At 36.3% G+C, this 18403-nt stretch overlaps 1 protein-coding gene across 13 annotated transcripts in view; it reads left to right on the forward strand.

Moving 5' to 3' along the window:
• Positions 1-18403, forward strand: part of PCGF5 (polycomb group ring finger 5) — a 143674-nt gene that overhangs the window by 84021 nt on the left and 41250 nt on the right. For all 13 annotated transcript variants that reach the window (XR_004232501.1, XR_004232500.1, XM_031956024.1 and 10 more), the window contains 4 exons: positions 2282-2378; positions 12796-12851; positions 12964-13023; positions 15321-15466. Coding sequence is in view for 11 of the 13 variants with exons in the window: in XM_031956024.1 (XP_031811884.1) it covers positions 2282-2378; positions 12796-12851; positions 12964-13023; positions 15321-15466 (359 nt within the window). In the remaining 2 variants the exon portion in view is untranslated. The remainder of the gene's footprint in view (positions 1-2281; positions 2379-12795; positions 12852-12963; positions 13024-15320; positions 15467-18403) is intronic.

An 18403-nucleotide genomic window follows, 5' to 3' on the forward strand; every position in this document is an offset into this window, starting at 1 on the left:
AGGCTGTGTCTGAATTGGTCTTTGAGGAAAATAGGGATATATAACAGAATAGGTGTAGTGCATGTATTCCAGCCAAAAAGGATAATGAAAGAGGCAGGAAAGGAGATGGGGCATGTGCCACAAGTGATCCTGCAATGGCATACTGGAGCCAGAATGTACAGAGTCTTGAATACCTGGATCAGGAGTATGTGTTCTAGCAATGGATAAAAAGTTGGATGTGTCATTAGTGAGATCTGAATCTGACTTTTAGTAGATCTGTGACATCTCTGTGTCTCAGTTGGTCTCTAAATAGGGTTTAAAATACTCATTTTTACCTATCTCAGAGGATACCATTGATGCTTGAATGAGATCATGTATGTAGATTAATTTTATAAACCTTGAATGTGATGTAAAGGAGTTGTTATTGTTAGGTCAGCAGTGGGGCGCCCCTTGAGATTTCTGAGTAGAAAAGTTATGTGACTGGAGTGTTGGTCAAATGAAGGATTGCATGTGCAATTTTACTTTGTGATCAGACTTTACATGACAATAGGTAGCCAAACACAGGTGTCATTTGCTATGCAAACTGCTTACAGTGTAAGAGAGATGGGAGGGCCACATGGATCCCAAGAGGACAGTATACAGTTCTGTAATTTTGAGAAGAAAGTTGTTCTCAATAGCAGCATAGCCACTGGGCTCAAGAACAGAACAAGCTACCTTGATGTTGGCTTGGTCTTACTTAGGCTGGAGGAGAGAACCAAGCTGATAAAGATCAAAGAAGGTACCTGAAGCCACCAACATGCCTCATTCAGGGAAGGCCCTGCCAACTTGTTTCAGCTGTGATTTCTCTTGGAACCATTGGAATTCATTTATGCGTTAGAGGGAGTATAGAAAATGATCTCCATTATACTTCTTATATTACCATCATTCAAGTACAATTACAGCAGAAATGTTAACTGTGAACTGTCCAAAGCATTAGGGCACCTTCCTTACTGGGATTGAATGAGATAACTTCTGTAGAGAGAGACCTTGGCAAGCCTTAAAGGGCTATATAGATATTAGTGTGGCGATTACAGTATTTCTTCCCAACTTGACAGTTTCTCCTGTTCCCAAGCTCAGTCACTTCACATTGACTTGCCATCCAGTGTGTGCAGTTGGTGTCAAGCTTCTCTCTCTACAGCATCTCTCTTCTGGATTCACAGGGCCAGTTCTAGTGCAGCTCCTGGTCGTTTCTTGTCAGCACTCTTAAATTAGCTCCTTCCTCGGTCTCCTTACCCCTGCTCTCTTCAGTCCAGTCTGTCTGCTGCAGCTCCCAGAGCCCCATTTCTGCAGTGGGAAAGTCAGAACACTCATCCAGAAGCTCAGTTGGCCTTGAGTTGCCACTAGAGAAAATGTAGACTCCATTTGCAGCCTGACTCCACTAGTACAGGCATGTTATTTCTTTCATCCTTCTGCAATCCAGCCAGACAGGCCTCTGTTGTCTCTCACACACAGGAACCAGTGGGAGTTGTGAGGGATTTCAAGCTCGAGGGTCTGGATTTGAATCTTGTTTGGTTGTATTTGTAACCTACCCCCCCCAACTCTAAATCTCTGATCAGCATTTCATCTCGTGTACTTTTACCTGGAAAACGGGCTCCTTCCCTATACCTCCCAGAACTGTTATCTTCTTTTCCCTTTTCCAAGCTGCCTTCTGAATATTTCTTGATAAAGAACTGCTTTTGTTGTCTTTTTATTGCTAGTGTCTCACACAGTGCTGGGCACATGTTAAGTGCCTAGTAAATGAATATTGATTGTTTTGCTTGATTGTAGTTTAAGTGTACCAGTATTGTCTGTCTTGGATATTGTGGCTTTGAAACCAGAAAAATATATTTTCCTTTTGTTCAAACTCCGAGTTATTGATTACAAATAATGTATGTAGATTCTTTTCTTTTTGTAAATATACCTCAAAATTTATGTGTTTGTGATCTATTTATATAACTGGCTGTATATTCTTATACAGTAGCAATAGCATTTCATGTTAACAAAGTTTGGATTTCTTCTTTATTTCTTTATTTTAAAGCGTAATAAATCATATATTCTACTGTCACAGGTAACTCGCAGTGTTTAATCAATAAACCAACAAGCACTTATTAGATACCTACCATGTACCAGATACTATTAGGTTCTGGAGATACATATACAAAGAATGAAAAATATCCTTATTCAAAAAGAACTTACATTCTCTAAATGTCACTTAACATCATCTGAACAATAGTGTAATATTGCTTGTTGTTGGTTATCTGATTGCTCTTTTTCTTTTTCCTAGTTTGTAAGACTTGCATAGTCCAACACTTTGAAGATAGTAATGACTGCCCAAAGTGTGGCAATCAGGTTCATGAAACAAATCCATTAGAAATGTTACGGTAAGTGAACATGCATTAATCATAGGCCAAAAATCTGAAATAAAATGTTTATTTAATTCACTCTTATTTTTATAGTCATATTCATGGTATGTTGGCCTAGAATTAAGTTAATTTTTTTGGAATTTCAAATAGTTTTGCTCTGTTTATAATTTGTTTCGAAATTTTAAAATATTTCACAATATGGAATTAGAATATAGCGTTATTCATTTTTCTTGGAATTATGTGACAACATAAATAATAACTCATTAATGATTATTGCTTAAAGAACATTGGAATTGGGGTCAGGAGGCTTTGGTTCTTAGATAAGTTAATATAGACTAAGTTAACTAGGATGGATTTCTAAGACCTTTGCTAGTTCCAAATTTCTGTGTCTTAATTTAATTTGCCTTAATCACTTTGGATTCATAAGATTTTATTGATAAGATTTATTATATTTATCTATTAGCTGTGGGTACTGTAGCTATAAGTTAGTGCAAATTGCCACTGTAGTAGATGATGATGACCATGACTGGAAGGTGGTCTTCAAACCAAATAGTAGATTTTTAGTATATCCAATTAACTGAATAAAACAGAATGTACCATTAATTTCTACTTAATTTTTTTTCTTCTTAAAAGGTATCTTTAAAAAAAAATTGTCTCTCTTAACAGGATTTCTATGTAATCACTAATTGCTACATTTAAAATGGCATATTTAAAGAAATTAAAAGTGTTAATTACAGATCTTATCCCTTGGCTATTCATAAATTAGGTTATGTATGTGGTTATCATCCTTCTCTGCAGCTACTTCCCATATCTGTATATCCAGCTCTAATCTCTCTCCTGAGCCCATTCCAGTATCAAGTGCTTTCAGATCTTATTTATTACCTTCACAGCATATGGCTATATACACTTTCTTTTCCATTCCCATGACCACCACCCTACTTCAGTGAGTCAGTCAGTACACATTTATTAAGTGTCTGCTATGTGCCAGGCAGTTTGCTATGTTCTAGAGATAAAAATGTGAAAAAAGAAAAGCGGTCCTTGCTCTCAAGAAGCTTTCTCTCTAATTGGAGAAGACAGCAGGAGATCCCAGGGAAAGGACAGGATGTGAGGATCTGTGAACTCTCTCCCTAAGAGGAGCTGTGGGCCAGAGGGTTAGAGAATGGTGTGGGGAGGTGGAACTTGAAGGATGATGAAATGTTCCCAGTAATGGGCTTCCTCTGCCATCAGAAAGACATCCCAGAATAGTGCAGTTTAGTAATCACCACATGAGTAGCCAGGGATTAAAGTCCAAATCCTTTATTGTCTTCTTCACTTGGGGCTCGGCTAGTTTTTCTGGAAGCCTATCTCTCTCCTTGGTTCCGAGAGCTTGAGCTCCCGCCTGCCTTCTCTGGCTTCTGAATCTCCCTGACTGAATCCTGGCTGAAGCTCCTAGCTTATATGCCCCACATTGAGTATAAACCAATCATTATATCACTAGGAAACCGTTATTTGTTGTAGGATTAAGTCAATCATACTGAACCATGCTAAATTAGATAACTATTGTCTCTATCAATTCCACTGACTTAGTACCTTGTAAGAATCCTTTGTTTCAACTTAAGATTTCTGACTCATAACAAGAAGTGATTCCAAATTGCCTTGAATTAGATAGTAAAACTTGAGCTATCTGAACCCCAGAAAGCACTGTACTTCTAGATATTTAAGTGTCCTAGCCAACCCAGGGTTCATCCCTTTGACACAAGACTTTTTCATTTCTACTCTGTTACTATCTTTGTTACTTAACCTTCCAGAGCAAAATACACTGACCATAATTTAACAATTTCTTTGGGTGACTAAAATCAAAAGACTGCTAGACCTAGATTTAGAAAACTTGTGCTTTAAGCCCTCTGTACTTTTCACTAACCATATGCCTTGAAGAGCTTGTTTCCTTCTCTGCAAATGAGGATAATGCATAATTTCCCTACTTACTGTCTTAGAGAGCTCTTCTGGGAGGGTTCACGTGATAAGTACAACTTTTCCCTTTAGGTGGAATAATTCTGTGTGTAAATTTCTGAGGCACATCGTTCTATTCATCCTGAGATGGTCCAGTCTCAGAACACTTAGCTGATGATGTTTCTTTGTGCCTTCTCAGGCCATTTCAAAGGCTTAGTTGTGGGATAGCTGCAGTTATAATAATGGCTGTTGAACCTGCTGGAAAGTTCTATAGAGAGCAACAGGTACAGACTCACTTAATGCTGGTGGCCCAATTAGGCCCTATCTCATTTAACTACTGACTGCACAGAAATACTCTGAGGAAAATAGTTTATAAATTTCAAAGTACTACATAAAGGAGGAGTTCTAGTGAGATTCAGAGTTGGGGGCAGCTAGGTGACATAGTGGCTAGAGCATCGGCCCTGGAGTCAGGAGAATCTGAATTCAAATATGGCCTCAAACATTTGATGCTTAGTAATTGTGTGACACTGGATAAAAAAAATTTTTTTCAAGGTCTCATGAACATGAAGACCATTTATTTACTCTAATATACTAAGTCCTGCTTGCCTTTATAAGAAGTGTCCCCACACTCCTTTTTGTAATTATTCTTTCTGCTCTGTCAGGCTAATTAGGATTTCTTTCTTATTTTTTTCCACTTACTTAGAGCTACTAGTTTTCCTGATAACCTCTTGTTTTAAATCTGCTTTGGAATTGAAGTTAAATCATTCCTCAGAATCAGTTCCATGAGTAAACCATGAGGATTTCCTTTTACTTAGCTGTGTTGAGGCTATTTTGGTGTAGTTCACACTATGTAAGGCATTACTGTTAATGAGAAAAAGTGGAAGTATCTTGTTTAATATTTTCAGTCCTCCTTTTCTACCTCTTAAATGAATGAAAAAGCCTTTATTTAGCCCAAACTATATGCCTAGGCCTTTGCTAAGTTATAGGCTTACAAACACAAAAGATGGGATAGACTTTGTCCAGAAAGAGGTGGCCTTCCTTGATTTTCAGTAGAGGCTGGCTGGGGTGTTATTTGGAGAGGCCCCTGGGGGATAAATTTGTTTGCTTGTTACCCCCCCCCCCCCCCCCCCCCCCCCCCCCCCCCCCCCCCCCCCCCCCCTTGTACTGGAAGCTTCTGGAGAACAAAGACTAGGTTTTTGTTCTGTTTTGTTTTTTTCTTCATAGCCTCTGCCCTTTTTTTTTTCTTATTTTAAATAATGCCTTTTTATTTTCAAAATACATGTATAGATTTTCAACATTCACTCTTGCAAAACCTTGAGACCCGAATTTTTCTCCTTCCCTTCCCCCACCCTGTCTTTCTTAGGTAGCAGTTTATCCAATGTAAGTTAAACATGTGCAATTCTTCTATACATATTTCCACTTTATTGTGTTGTACAAGAAAAATCAAATCAAAATAGAAAAATGAGAAAAAAAAACTAAGCAAACAACAAAAAAGATGAAAATACTCTGGTGTGATCCACATTCAGTTCCCACAGACCTCTCTCTGCAAACAGATTCTATGCCAAATCTGTTGGAATTGGCCTAATTTACCTCACTGTTGAAGAGAGCCACATCCATCAGAATTGATCATCATATATTATTGTTGTTGTCATGTACAATGATCTCATGTTTCTGTTCATTTCACTCAGCATCAGTTCATGTAAGCCTCTCCAAGCCTCTCTGAAATCATCCTGCTGGTTGTTTCTTACAGAACAATAATATTCCATAACATTCATATACCATAATTTACTCAGCCATTCTCCAACTGATGGGCATCCACTCAGTTTATAGTTTCTTGTCACTACAAACAGGGCTGCCACAAACATTTTTGCACATATGGGTCCCTTTCCCTTCTTCACTATCTCTTTGGGATATAAGCCCAATAGAAGTATTGCTGGATCAAAGGGTATGCACAGTTTGATGGCCCTTTGGGCACAGTTCCAAATTGCTCTCCAGAATGGTTGATATTCTCTATTCTTAATTGAGAGTCTTACATATAGCAGGAGCTTAATAAAAATCTTGTGGAGCCTTAAGGGAGGAGATTGACATATCCTTTACAGTAACTATGTCAGTATTGATTATGGCTTCAGAATTTGGGGGAGTGAAGGATAGTATTTGGACACTACTAGTTTCTGGGTAGGATGGGAAAATATAGCTGGGGCATCAGTGAAGCTCGAATGAAGCCCTTTAGATATAAGTACTCTTTTGCACAGTGAGTATGTCTCTGGCCAGAAGGTGCAGTGAGAGGGAGGGACTGTGACAGTAAGTGCCTCAGGTGTTGGGGCCATTTAGCCACTCACTAATTAACATAGCTGAGGTCTCAGGAAGAGAATTCCAGAGCTGGAGAGGGTGTGTGTGTGTGTACACACACATATACTTGTATTTATAGTATAGTGGAAGGAGCAAAGGATTTAGATCCAGAGGGTCAATTTATTTTTTTCCGCTGTTTCTTGAAACCAGAAATCATTTTGTAAATGTGAGATTATAATAATCATTTTGTTTTCATGGGTGAACTGAATGAAACTGTCTAGAGAGCAGGAATGACTGATGTCTTTGAAACCCAAAAGGAGTGTGAAGAATTAAAAGGTAATCGGATGGCTTTTCCAAAGCCCTGGAGAATGAAGTATGCTGGGTTTAGAATCAGGGAAACCTGGATTTCACTTGTATTGAGATGTAGTCACTAGCTCTGTGACTCTGGGCAAGTGGTAGCTTCTTTGTGAATCATTTGTCTCATCTCTGAAATAAAGGGGTTGGACGTGGGATTCTCTGAAGGCCCTTTTTAGCTCTAAATCTTTTGATTTCATGATCCTATTGGGAAGTTTCTGTGACTAACTTGCAAACTTCATATTAATAATTGACATAGATACTACCTTGTTAGCAAGGTGTATGGGAAAGTGATCACTTGTATTCTTGTTTTTGAAACATATTATCTGTCTCTAGAGAAAGAAGTGATATTGGCTATAGACTGAAGCATGCTATTTTTCACTTTCTTTTTTCTTTTGAATCTTCTTGTACAAAATACAGGATATGGAAATGTTTTACATATATATAAATCTGTATCTGATTGCTTACAGTCTCAGGGAGGGAACAAAGGAGAGAAAAAATTTGGAACTCAGAATTTAAATAAAGAAGTTTTTAAAAGTTGGGAGAAAAAAGAAATACTTAATAAGATGTTTTTTTTTTTTAAAAAAACCCAATCTTGTTTTTTCTTCTCCTATAGAGCTAGGTTTCAGAAAAAGTAGGCTCATTCTCCTTATATTTTATATCACTTTTTATTCAGTAGCTGAAAAAGGAGAATTTTTTTTCCTTTAATTTTCCTTTCACATTTCTGAATGGCAGCTTCAGGAGGTCTCTTTAAAAAAGTCATGAAGATAATCCAAACATTACCCTGGGATTGATCTGAAATGGAAAAATGGGTGCAATATTGCCTTAAAATTTCTGAGAAAAGTAAGTTTCAGAATTAAGTGGCTATATACAACTAGAAGTTGTCTTCAAAGATGGAAAATGCAGCTGATATTCGTGTTATGATATCATCATCTACCAAAGATCTTTGTTCATTTCTTCAGAACTGTAGCAGGGCCTAAAATCTGAAGGAATAATGTGGTGTTCTTCTTTAATATAATATAATGATGGTTCTCTCTGTGAGAGCAGGTTTCTTGGGGAGGTTTTCAGGAGGCAGCCTTAGTTTCCGTTCCAAGTAATAATCATTTCAAATGCAGCCAGCTGATAAAATCCAAACATTTATTTTCTCCTTCCTTGATTCCAAGAGCTCTCGCAGCTTGTCCTTTGCTTCTGCCTCTGCCTCTGCCTCAACTCCGACTTGTGGCTTTCAATCTTCCGAAGTGACTTCTGACTCTAGGTCAACTCCCACTCATGGCTTCTTCTGAACTGACACTCCTCCACTCTGAATCTTTTCAACTGAACTAACTCCCTGAAGCTATAAGAGCTTCTTTATATATGATCTCCCAAAGGTTGACGACTCCTCTGAGAGAATGGGATGTAGGTTTCTGACTTGTGAATCTCATACTGAATACTGACTTGTGAATCTCCCAAAAGTGTGAACTCCAATGAATGAGTACTTAAATACATTAGTGACATGGAGAATTTGCTAAGTACTATGCTAAATTAGGCAACTGACATCACTTTGTAAGGATTCTAACAGGATAGTTTAGTAATTAACTATGCATTTAATGTATGCCCTGTTCTAGGCAAATCCAAAGATAAAGAAGAGAAAGTAAAATAGGTCTCTGGCCAGGGCCTTAGAACAGATTGGATGTGTGCAAATAGAACAATATATAGGAGAGGATAAGTATGTAGAAAACTTAGTGGGCAAGCCAGTCTCCTTGGAGTCAGTACTGCCCACCCTATCAATGTGTACATCATGGAGGATTCCAAGTTAGATATTGCCATTGTTTGGGAGGGGAGAGGGTTGGTTTGGATCTGGGCTTCCATGGATTTAGGGAACATGTGATGAACAGACCTCCAGAATTGGAAAGAGAGCCAAGTTCAGATGCAGTCTCAGATGCTGAGCTGTGTGACCCTGGCCAAGTCACTTAACCACTCTTTGCCTTAGCTTTCTCATTTGAAAATGAGGAGGAGCACGTACCTCCTGGGATGGTTGTGAGGATCAAATAGGATTTTTTTCTGTTGTTTTTTTCAGTTATTTGACTTTTTACCTTCTGCTAGTGCAGGCCACTAGCCGACCTAGGATTTAGACAATTACTTAGACATGGCTGGGACAGGAGGAGACCACAGGACTTGATCCTTATTACCAGGTCTTTCTGATCCTGAGGCTGGTTCCCTATAGTCTCCATGCTCATCTGTAAAATGACTGTATGAGTATCTGAGCTATAGACTTCACAGAAAAGATGGCTAAGCAAACAGGATTGAAATAGTTTTCATCTTACAGTGTCTCCCAAGCATTCATTCCTTGTTATAGCTAATCTTTCTTAGTCTGCTTCAAAAGATAGAAGCAGAAGTTAGCATTCTAATGTTCAATTTGACCTTCAGTACTTCAAAAATACTTTTATTAGTGTGGGTTCTGCTTAGTTATTTTTTTGTGGCCCAGAGTTTGTCTAGTGACCAATCTTTTGCTAAGCACGATATATTAAATACAAAAGAAGTTTATACCTTTGACACTACACTCAAGTTGTGCCCTTTCCAATTATAAAAAAAAAAAAAGTACTTGATTTGGTGCTCAGTTAAATGGTAACTATAACTTATGCACATAATCAAATTTTTATTTGATAATTTTACTTTGAAAACAGTTATATACTTCTAAAGTTAAATATAATGTCGAAAAAAAGATATATAGTGTAATGATATATAAAAGGTTTCCTTTGCAAAATGTAATTACATTTTAGTAAAGTTTAGTTCCATATATGTAAGGCAAATTTCTATTAAATGAATCAATTTTTTTATTTAATTCCAATGACATTAAAGTTATGCCAGAAAAGAAAAATTGGCTACTGATTTAATAAACAAACTTCAAAAATACAGCAGATAATTGTCATGTTGGAGGGAGGGAATGAAAAGTTAACTTTTTGATAATATTGAGGGGAAATAGATATTATTACTTTACATTTAGTATTTTATGACTTAGTTGGAGTATACAATTGTATTATTTTTCTAAGTCATAAAATACTAAATGTAAAGTTAAGCATCATTATAAATTGATTCACTTCACATTTTCCTGAATAGAATTAGCTTTAAAATGATGTTAATAATTTGGTTGGAGCGTGGGTGATGTGGGTTTTTTGATTTTGTTTTGTTTTAACTATTTTCAAACTGCGGGTACTTTAAAGTTACTAAGTTTACATATGAGTGCTTTTTTTTTTTTTTTTAAACAATTCCAATAATTTTATTTATTTTAATTTTTCATTATTTTCATCCTTTGAACCAATTGATACTCTCAACTAAAGTTGGTGATTAACTTATGTAGTACCTTTTAACAGGAGATCATATAATGCTGTGGCATTTTATGTCTGCCTAAGCATGTTTTTATTCCCTAAAATCTAATAGCAATTAGCAAATTAGTTTGTATCTGTGTTAATCATTCTGTTCCCATTCAAAGAGTGAGTCAATTAAATGATAGCGCTGTCATATGGGATTTGTTAATGATGTAGCAAAATGGTCTTCAAAATCTATACCATTAACCGATTGCCAGAATTTAGCATCAAGAGAAATGAAGATTCTCTGTAACTTAGAGTCTTAATTACTGTTAAGTTGGAGGAGCATAAGTACTTTAAATTACTTTGTGATATAGTTTAATTGGGAGTTCTCTTAGTAAAAACAAACAAACCTATAATTTAATTACTTTTTAAAATTAATAATTTGTAATTAAGTGTTTTGGAGATAGTTGAGATTTACTGTCCCCAAAGACCTTAGAGTTCCAATTCTAGTTCTACCATTCTCTAGCTCATGTCTTTGGACATGCCCCTATACATTTCTTGGTTTCAACTTCTTCTGTAAAAGAAAGGGATTCATCTGTATCTTAAAAGTGTGATTTGGGAGTCCCTAAGACCCTTTCAGGGGGTCTTCAAGATCAAAACTATTTTCATATTAATACTAAAATATTATTTGCCCTTTAAAATATATCCATGAGACCAGATTTTCTTTATATATAATTTCAGCCCAAACTACCTATCTCAGTAGATTGAATGCTGAAGCAGATGTGAGAATCTAGCTGTCTTTTATTAAGCCAGGTGGGCTGCTGAGTTAGTACCATAGTGCAAAGAGCTAGTCTTTCTGAGCTCAGGTCTGGACTCAGGTACTTAACTAGCTGAGTGACCCTGGGCAAATTATTTCATCCTGTTTTCCTCAGTTTCCTCATCTGTAAAATGAGCTGGAGAAAGCAATAGCAAACCTTTCCAGTGTCTTTGCCCAGAAAACCCAAATGAGATAACAAAGAATTGGGCCTAACTGAAGACAACTGAACAACAGAAATTAAGCCAGACATAAGACTTGTAAAAATGTGTAAAACACTGCTACGTTTCTCACTGATTTTTATTTGTTTTGGAAAATAGAATTAGTTTTCATTGTTGTTTATATTAATCTGTAATGGGTTTATTATTATTTTTAAAGGGATTAAATATTTACCAATTTTTTATTTTAAATTTCTAAATAAAACAAATACTGGTAGATAGAAACATGAAAACAAAACTCTTTGGGGAACTCCATAATATTAAGAGTATAAAAGGGTCCTATGACCAAAAGATGTTGAGTACTGCTGGATTAGATTCTCTTAGGTCCTTTGCAATTTTAAAATCTAAGAATGCCAAATAGACATGTATTTTTAGTGGGTTATAAGTTGCCTGAGGGAAAGATGGTGGAGTAGGAGAAAGCAATGTAGGCCATTATTCCTCTTTATAACTACTCCAAGAAAGACCTAAATAGGATATCATTTTTGATCAGGAAATCCAAGGGAAAGTCCCAGTGAATTCATTTTTCCATTCTAGATCTGCATAGAGAGATGAAACACTCAGGACATTGGGAAAAGGATCTCGTTAGCCATGAGGATTTAATTGAGTCCCACACTTGTTCAGACAGAGAAAGGATTCAGACTTAACCCTGGGCAGACTTATGGAGGGAGAACTTGTACTGAGGAGGGAATGGTAGATGAGTGCAGAGGGTAGCAGCCTGCCTAAAACTCTACTGAGTGTTGGGTAAAGAGCAGGAACTTTTCTGATCTTTGGGAGCAGCAACTTGTGATTCTGACCTTGGAGGGAAGTCTTCTATTCAGTCCCCAGGACAGTCTCAAACATGCACCTGAGGAACTGGGGCAGGGAGCTCAGACTAACCAGAGGACCTTGGAGAGCCTTTCATTGGCATTCTAGCTAGCTGTCAGAGGGCTGGGACCAGCCTGGGACAAGTCTCTGGTTGTATCCCCCAAATGCAGATGGGATCGGGAGCTTGCAAAGTTCAGACTAAGAGGAATGTAGGTAGATGATCCCTTAGAGTGGACCACTTGGGTAGACTGGACTTCCAGAAAGCCTGTGAACCCCAGCCTGAGGTGTACTGAGATTCCTTAAGAACACAGCACTCAGTACTGAGAAAACCCAGCAGTAAGACCCAAGAAGACACAAAACAGGATTTTATAAGGCCCAGACATCCCCTCCAGTAATGGACAGAGCCTGGGACTGTCAGTGTCAGTTTGGGAACTAGTGCTAGAAAAATGAGGACACGAAACAAAACAACTCCTTCCATACAAAGGAAGAAGCTAAGACCAACAGCAGCCAGTAGCTTACTTAGTCACCCAGTTTACAATGTCTGAGGTTAAATTTTTGCTTGTATCTTCCTGACCTCACATCCATTTAGTATTTCTCTACAAGGAGTTCCCCATGAAAATGAAAATATTGATTTGGGCCCCAAACAGTGTGCATGTGTAAATATGAATAAATTTTATAAAACTAGAGTGATGTTTTAGGTTTTATTTATTCATTATGTTCATATTTTTTCTTTTTATAAGACTGGACAATACATTAGAAGAAATTATATTTAAACTGGTTCCTGGACTACGAGAACGTAAGTTATTTCATTTTGGTCTGGGGGAGAAATTTTGATGTTTTAAAAAATTGACAAGTTTTTGTTAATACTTTTAAATTCATCTTTAATATGTTGAATTTTTATTAATCAGAGGAACTTGAGCGTGAGACAGAATTTTGGAAGAAAAACAAACCTCAAGAAAATGGACAAGGTAACTTTCTTTTTATATACACATGCATATGTGTGTACACACACATACATATCTACACACATTTGTTTGTAATATTAACTATATGTTTGCTTTGCACTTAACAGCATTTTCTGGAGGTTTTTTGTGAATACCAACTTTTATCATTAAAATTTTGCATCTGAACTTTCTCTTCTTTCTATTCCTTATTCTCATAATATGATCACTTCTTATTTAGATAGCATTCCTAAATTTTGCATATAATTATAGTTGAAGTTTTAACTATAAGTACTTCACATGCATGTACAAACATACACACATGTGGAAGCATGAGATTATGCTTAACAAAAATTCCTCTTTTACTTATTTTATAGAACATTCCATCAATATGTATGTATCAGAATATTTAATTTAAAAAGTACTATCAAAGTCTCTATATCAAATGTCAGTTTAAAATTTTTCCTGAATTAATCCTACAATTGGGAGTGGTATGGAACAACCCAGGCTAGCTAGTCCAATTGTTTGTCCAGCATTTCATTTACCTTCATGAACAGCTCCTCTTATTTGTTAGGAAATTTCAGTAACAAGTCTAGTCCTTCTTTTATAAGTTGGCCCCTCTTATATCAGCCTAATTACCCTTCAGTATGCACTCTCAGAAGTCTAATTGATTAGAATACAGTGGGATTATCAGCTCCTGGAAGTTGCCCCTGTACTTATAGCCCAGGATGATGTTAGCTTTTTTTTTGGACTGCTGCTGAAGCATTGAGCTTGTGGTCCACCAGAATGTTCAGATCATTTTCAGAACACCTGTGATCTAAAACATGCCTTCCCCATCTTCTATTTTTGCAGCTGATTTTTTTTTTTTTTTTTAACTCAAGTAAGATTTTTACATTTATCCCTACAGAAAGTTTCATCTTGTTTAAGAGCCTTTTGGATCCTGACTAGTAGGGTGTTAGCTGCCCCTCCCAACCTTGTCTCTTCTGCAGATTTTATGGATGTGGAATCTGTGCTTTTATCTGTCCTGGATAAAATCATTAAACAGCCCCAGGACCAGTGAAGATCCCTGGAGGTTTCTTGTCCCTGTGCATTAAACCATTAACATTTCTCTGGCTGAGTAACATTTCTGAAACAGTTGTGGTGTTTTTGTATTATATGGCTACCAATTCTCATAAAATTAAGCATTTGTAAACTGAACCCCATGAAAAACAAAAGTTGAAGAACGATACCTTTTATTCTTGTGGAGTTTACAATTTAGTAGGGAACTATAACAGGACAGGTACAGGCAAGTGCTAGATAAAGTCTCAGGGGAGAAAAAATGAGCAGCAGTGATGAAGAGAATGTCTAGCATTTATATAGTATCTACTATAGGCCAAGCACAGTACTTCTCAATTATTATCTCATATGATCCTCATAAGAACCTGGAGAGGTAGAGATAAATGGTGATATCTCTACCTTATAGTTGGGGAAACCAGAGCTGGTAAGAGACTGAGGCCGGATTTTATCTAAATCCTCCAAGGTCCAGGCCCAGCCCTTCATGCAATATAGCACCATGTAGCTGCCTCTGAGAACTGGCCAGGAGAGAATCAGAGGTCTTTCCAGAAAGAAGAGTTTTAAGAGATGAGCCAGAAATCAGCAAGTCAGCCATTGGGACTACAGTGTAAAATGGCCTGGTTCTAGGTGTGCTGCTTTAGGACTGCCACTTAACCTTTCTAGGTCAGGGCCTCATTCATAAAGTGAGGGGGGTGGGAGAATATTCACCAAGACTCTCCTAACTGCATTAGCAGAATTAGGGGCTGGTCATGAAGGATAAAGAATATTTAGATGATATTGGGATTTAGCCAAATGGTAATGAGGGCGGAGGGCCTAGGCTCTAGGGTAGTGGAAATAGGATGTAGAAAAAGGGACAAGATAGAATTAAGAAGACATTGTAACTGACAGAATATAAGAGAAAAAAAGTCAAAAGCAGTCCATTAGAGAAGGCAAAGACTGAACAGATTGTCCAACTGTTATAATGATGTAAAATTTAGGACATTTTCATATACATCTCGTTGTGTAGTTTACTTTCTAATGATTTGATCGGGTGGTAGAAATGAGAATATCTATTGACTCTTAATACTAAGGGAGGAAAAGCACATTTATTCATGTAAGCTAATCAAAACCTATTTTGAAATAAAGACATTTATTTAGATTCCTCCTCCCACCCCACCTCACCCCACCCCAAAGCTTTATGAAGCTAAATTTGGTTTTGATGATTTTGGTAGCTAAGTGACTTAGAATCCAAAATCACTGAGTTTGAACTAAATTATATTTTAATTGCACAGATGAAACTTCAAAAGCTGACAAACCCAAAGTCGAAGAAGGTGATGAAAATCAAGATGATAAGGACTATCATAGAAGTGATCCACAAATTGCCATCTGTCTTGATTGCTTACGTAATAATGGGCAATCGGGGGACAATGTGGTAAAGGTGAGTTGATATCTGTTTTTAGCTTGTGTTAGCAATTAATTCACTTAATAAATTTGGTGCATTATATCTTTGACAATCTTTCAAATTCTTATTTACATAATTAGAATTATAGTCATTTGTTGGTTTTACAGGTACTTCCAGAACTAAGAACAGCCCATTTAAGGGTTTTTCATAACCATCAACGAACAAAAAGCATTCATTAACCACCTACTGTGTTCCAGACACAGTGCTTATTGTTTAGTGGAGTGCTGAGAGAGACAGTTCCTATCTTCAAAGAGGTTGCATTTTACTAGAGGGTGATGCTAACAGATAAGTAAATGCATTATGAAAAGTGATATATAATGGGTGGGGCTCACCACTGGGGAAATCTGGAAAGGGGGTGGCAGTTGAGCCCAACCTTCTCTCCTTCTCAAGACAGTCATATTAAGATCTTAGGTAATTGATATCTCTTGGTAGTTAGAGTCAGAAACAGTTTGATTCAATCTCTTTCCCTTCCCTCTACTCCTGCCTTTTCCCCCACAAAGAGTTTTCATTGCAGCTGAGTCCTTCATACCTACAACTCAATTAATTACATTTCAGACAGTCACTTTTTCATTATATCTACATCTCCCCTTTGATTCCTTTTCTTCCTTCCCTTCTCTTCTCTTCCTCCCTCACTTTTCTTCTCTCTCCATTTGAGTAAAAACAACAAAACACCCTTATCCTGGCTGAGGAGCTTGAGAGTAATGCTGGTATGGAGAAGAAGAAAGCCATGAGTTTTGAATTGAAATAATACAATAATGAATTAAGTATTAAAGAACCTGTGCCATTATCCTCCAGAGCCCTTGTAAGTACCTAAAAGGACCTTCTATATCCTCCACAAATATCTGGTTTTTCAGCTAATTATTAAGACCTGTCTTTTCTTATTCATCATCAATATAGAAGGCAATTTAAAAAATGATATATTTTTATTCTATCTTGAAAACCAATCCTGCATTTAAAACCCTAATGTCTTTGGAAAATAATATTTTGAGCTTCTAAATAATCAACTTAAAAACTTGTTTTTTTTTTTTTTTTTTTGGTTAAAAAATGAAGGGGTTCTGTATTCATTATCTCATAACTTTTACCCTACTCCATGAAATCAGCAGGCAAACAGGGGGGCTTTCAAAGGAATACTTTTTAATGTATACATTTTGTTTTGCTATAATAAAAGGTTTCCCAGCAAACAGTAAAAACACTTCTCACTTTAAAAAAATGTTCTGGGAAAAGTTAGTTTATTGGATGTTAATGGAAAGGAGGAATGTGTCCTTTACCTTTGATTGTATGGTACTAACATTGACCTTTGTATTTGCCCAGAGTTTTGTTGGCTTTTAAATGCCTTTATATGATAGTTTATTGTATATTTTGAAGTTCTGCTTTCTTCTGTCACTTCATACAGATCTTTGTGGGTTTTTTTCCTGAATTGTTAATAGTTATCATTTTTTGTGGCATAATAACTATTATATTATGTTAATATGGCAACAGGAAAAGTTTTTTGGGGAAATTCTATATATATATATATTCCTGGGAAAATGTGGAAGGCAAATATACAGCAACTCAATTTAGCATTGTAGGACAAGAAAGAAAATTAATTCCATAAAGAGAACCAGTTCTGGTTAAATTTTGGCTACTTGTTTGATTTCCCAAAACATATGCTAAGTTTATAATTGAATGTACATTAACATTTGCATTCCAGATTACTTTATTATCTCATACTCCTATTCCTTTCTACTTTCATAAAAAGTTGAATGTTTATTATATTGAAAAAGCATAGTAAATTATAATCTGTAGAGTCTTTTAGATGAAGTAACTGCTTATAAAAAAATTTTTTTTTTCGTACTTTTGTCTCAAATTGTGATTTTGTTGTTATAGGGAGTTCCCAGTGAAGAAATTCCCTTTACTTGAGCAGACTACTACTGTTTTATAATCTACTTCCTTAAAGAGATGCTTGGAACTCTGACAAGATACATGATCTGCCCAGTGTTATGTACTTAATGTGTATCAGAGAAAAGATTTGTACTTGGGTCTCCCAGAATCAAAGCCCAATTCTCTATCCACTTTGCCAAGAAGCCTTTCTTTCTGATATTATTAATATCATATCCCACTTAAAGATTAGCTTAATTGGAACAACTAACAAGTTTATGGATTCAATCCTTGAATGAGTTCAATTAACTTTTTCTTGAAGGGGGCAAGGGGAGGGGAGATTTTATGTAGCTTTGAACTTGACTACTTTAATCCTTAACCAGGCTTCTCACAAATAGTCATAGTGACTAAGGATAGGATGGGGAAAAACCATGATAGTTGAGGACAGAATAATAGAGATCACTACCAGAAGAAGAATTTAAGGCCCGTGACCATGAAGGGGAAGTCCTTAAGGTTCTGAAGTTGACATTATATTAACTCTGATGGTGGTTATCACAATATTATTGTTGTTGTCAGTTCCTATTAGAACCTTAGAATGATTAACCAAGCTTCCTGAAAAATAGAGGGGAGAAAATAGAATATGAGATAAGAAATATTAGAATGAAGTCAAAAGATTGAAATATTAGAAGAAAAAGGGATCATAGACTATACAGATTAAGGTTTTTTCCTACAACTTAACTAATGTGTGAATATCTTTTAGATTATTTCATATATAATTTCATATATATGAATATGTAAATATGTATTTGAAAATAAATAATGGCTATCATATTTTTCCTCTTCTCAATAAATGGGGAATGGGATTTAGGGAAGGAAGGAATTTAGAACTAAAAAGAAAAGATCACGAGTTTCTGAAAATTGTAACCAAACAAAAAACTTGAGTGCTAAGAAATCATAAGAAAATTACCTATATTTTTTAGAACCAAAGGGCAAAATTACTTAAATTTAAGTAAGGTGTCATAGAGCTTCCCCATAGACCAAGAGAAACATAAGACT

The sequence above is a fragment of the Sarcophilus harrisii genome, chromosome 2, assembly GCF_902635505.1.
Source record: "Sarcophilus harrisii chromosome 2, mSarHar1.11, whole genome shotgun sequence".
NCBI classification, from domain to species: Eukaryota; Metazoa; Chordata; class Mammalia; order Dasyuromorphia; family Dasyuridae; genus Sarcophilus; species Sarcophilus harrisii.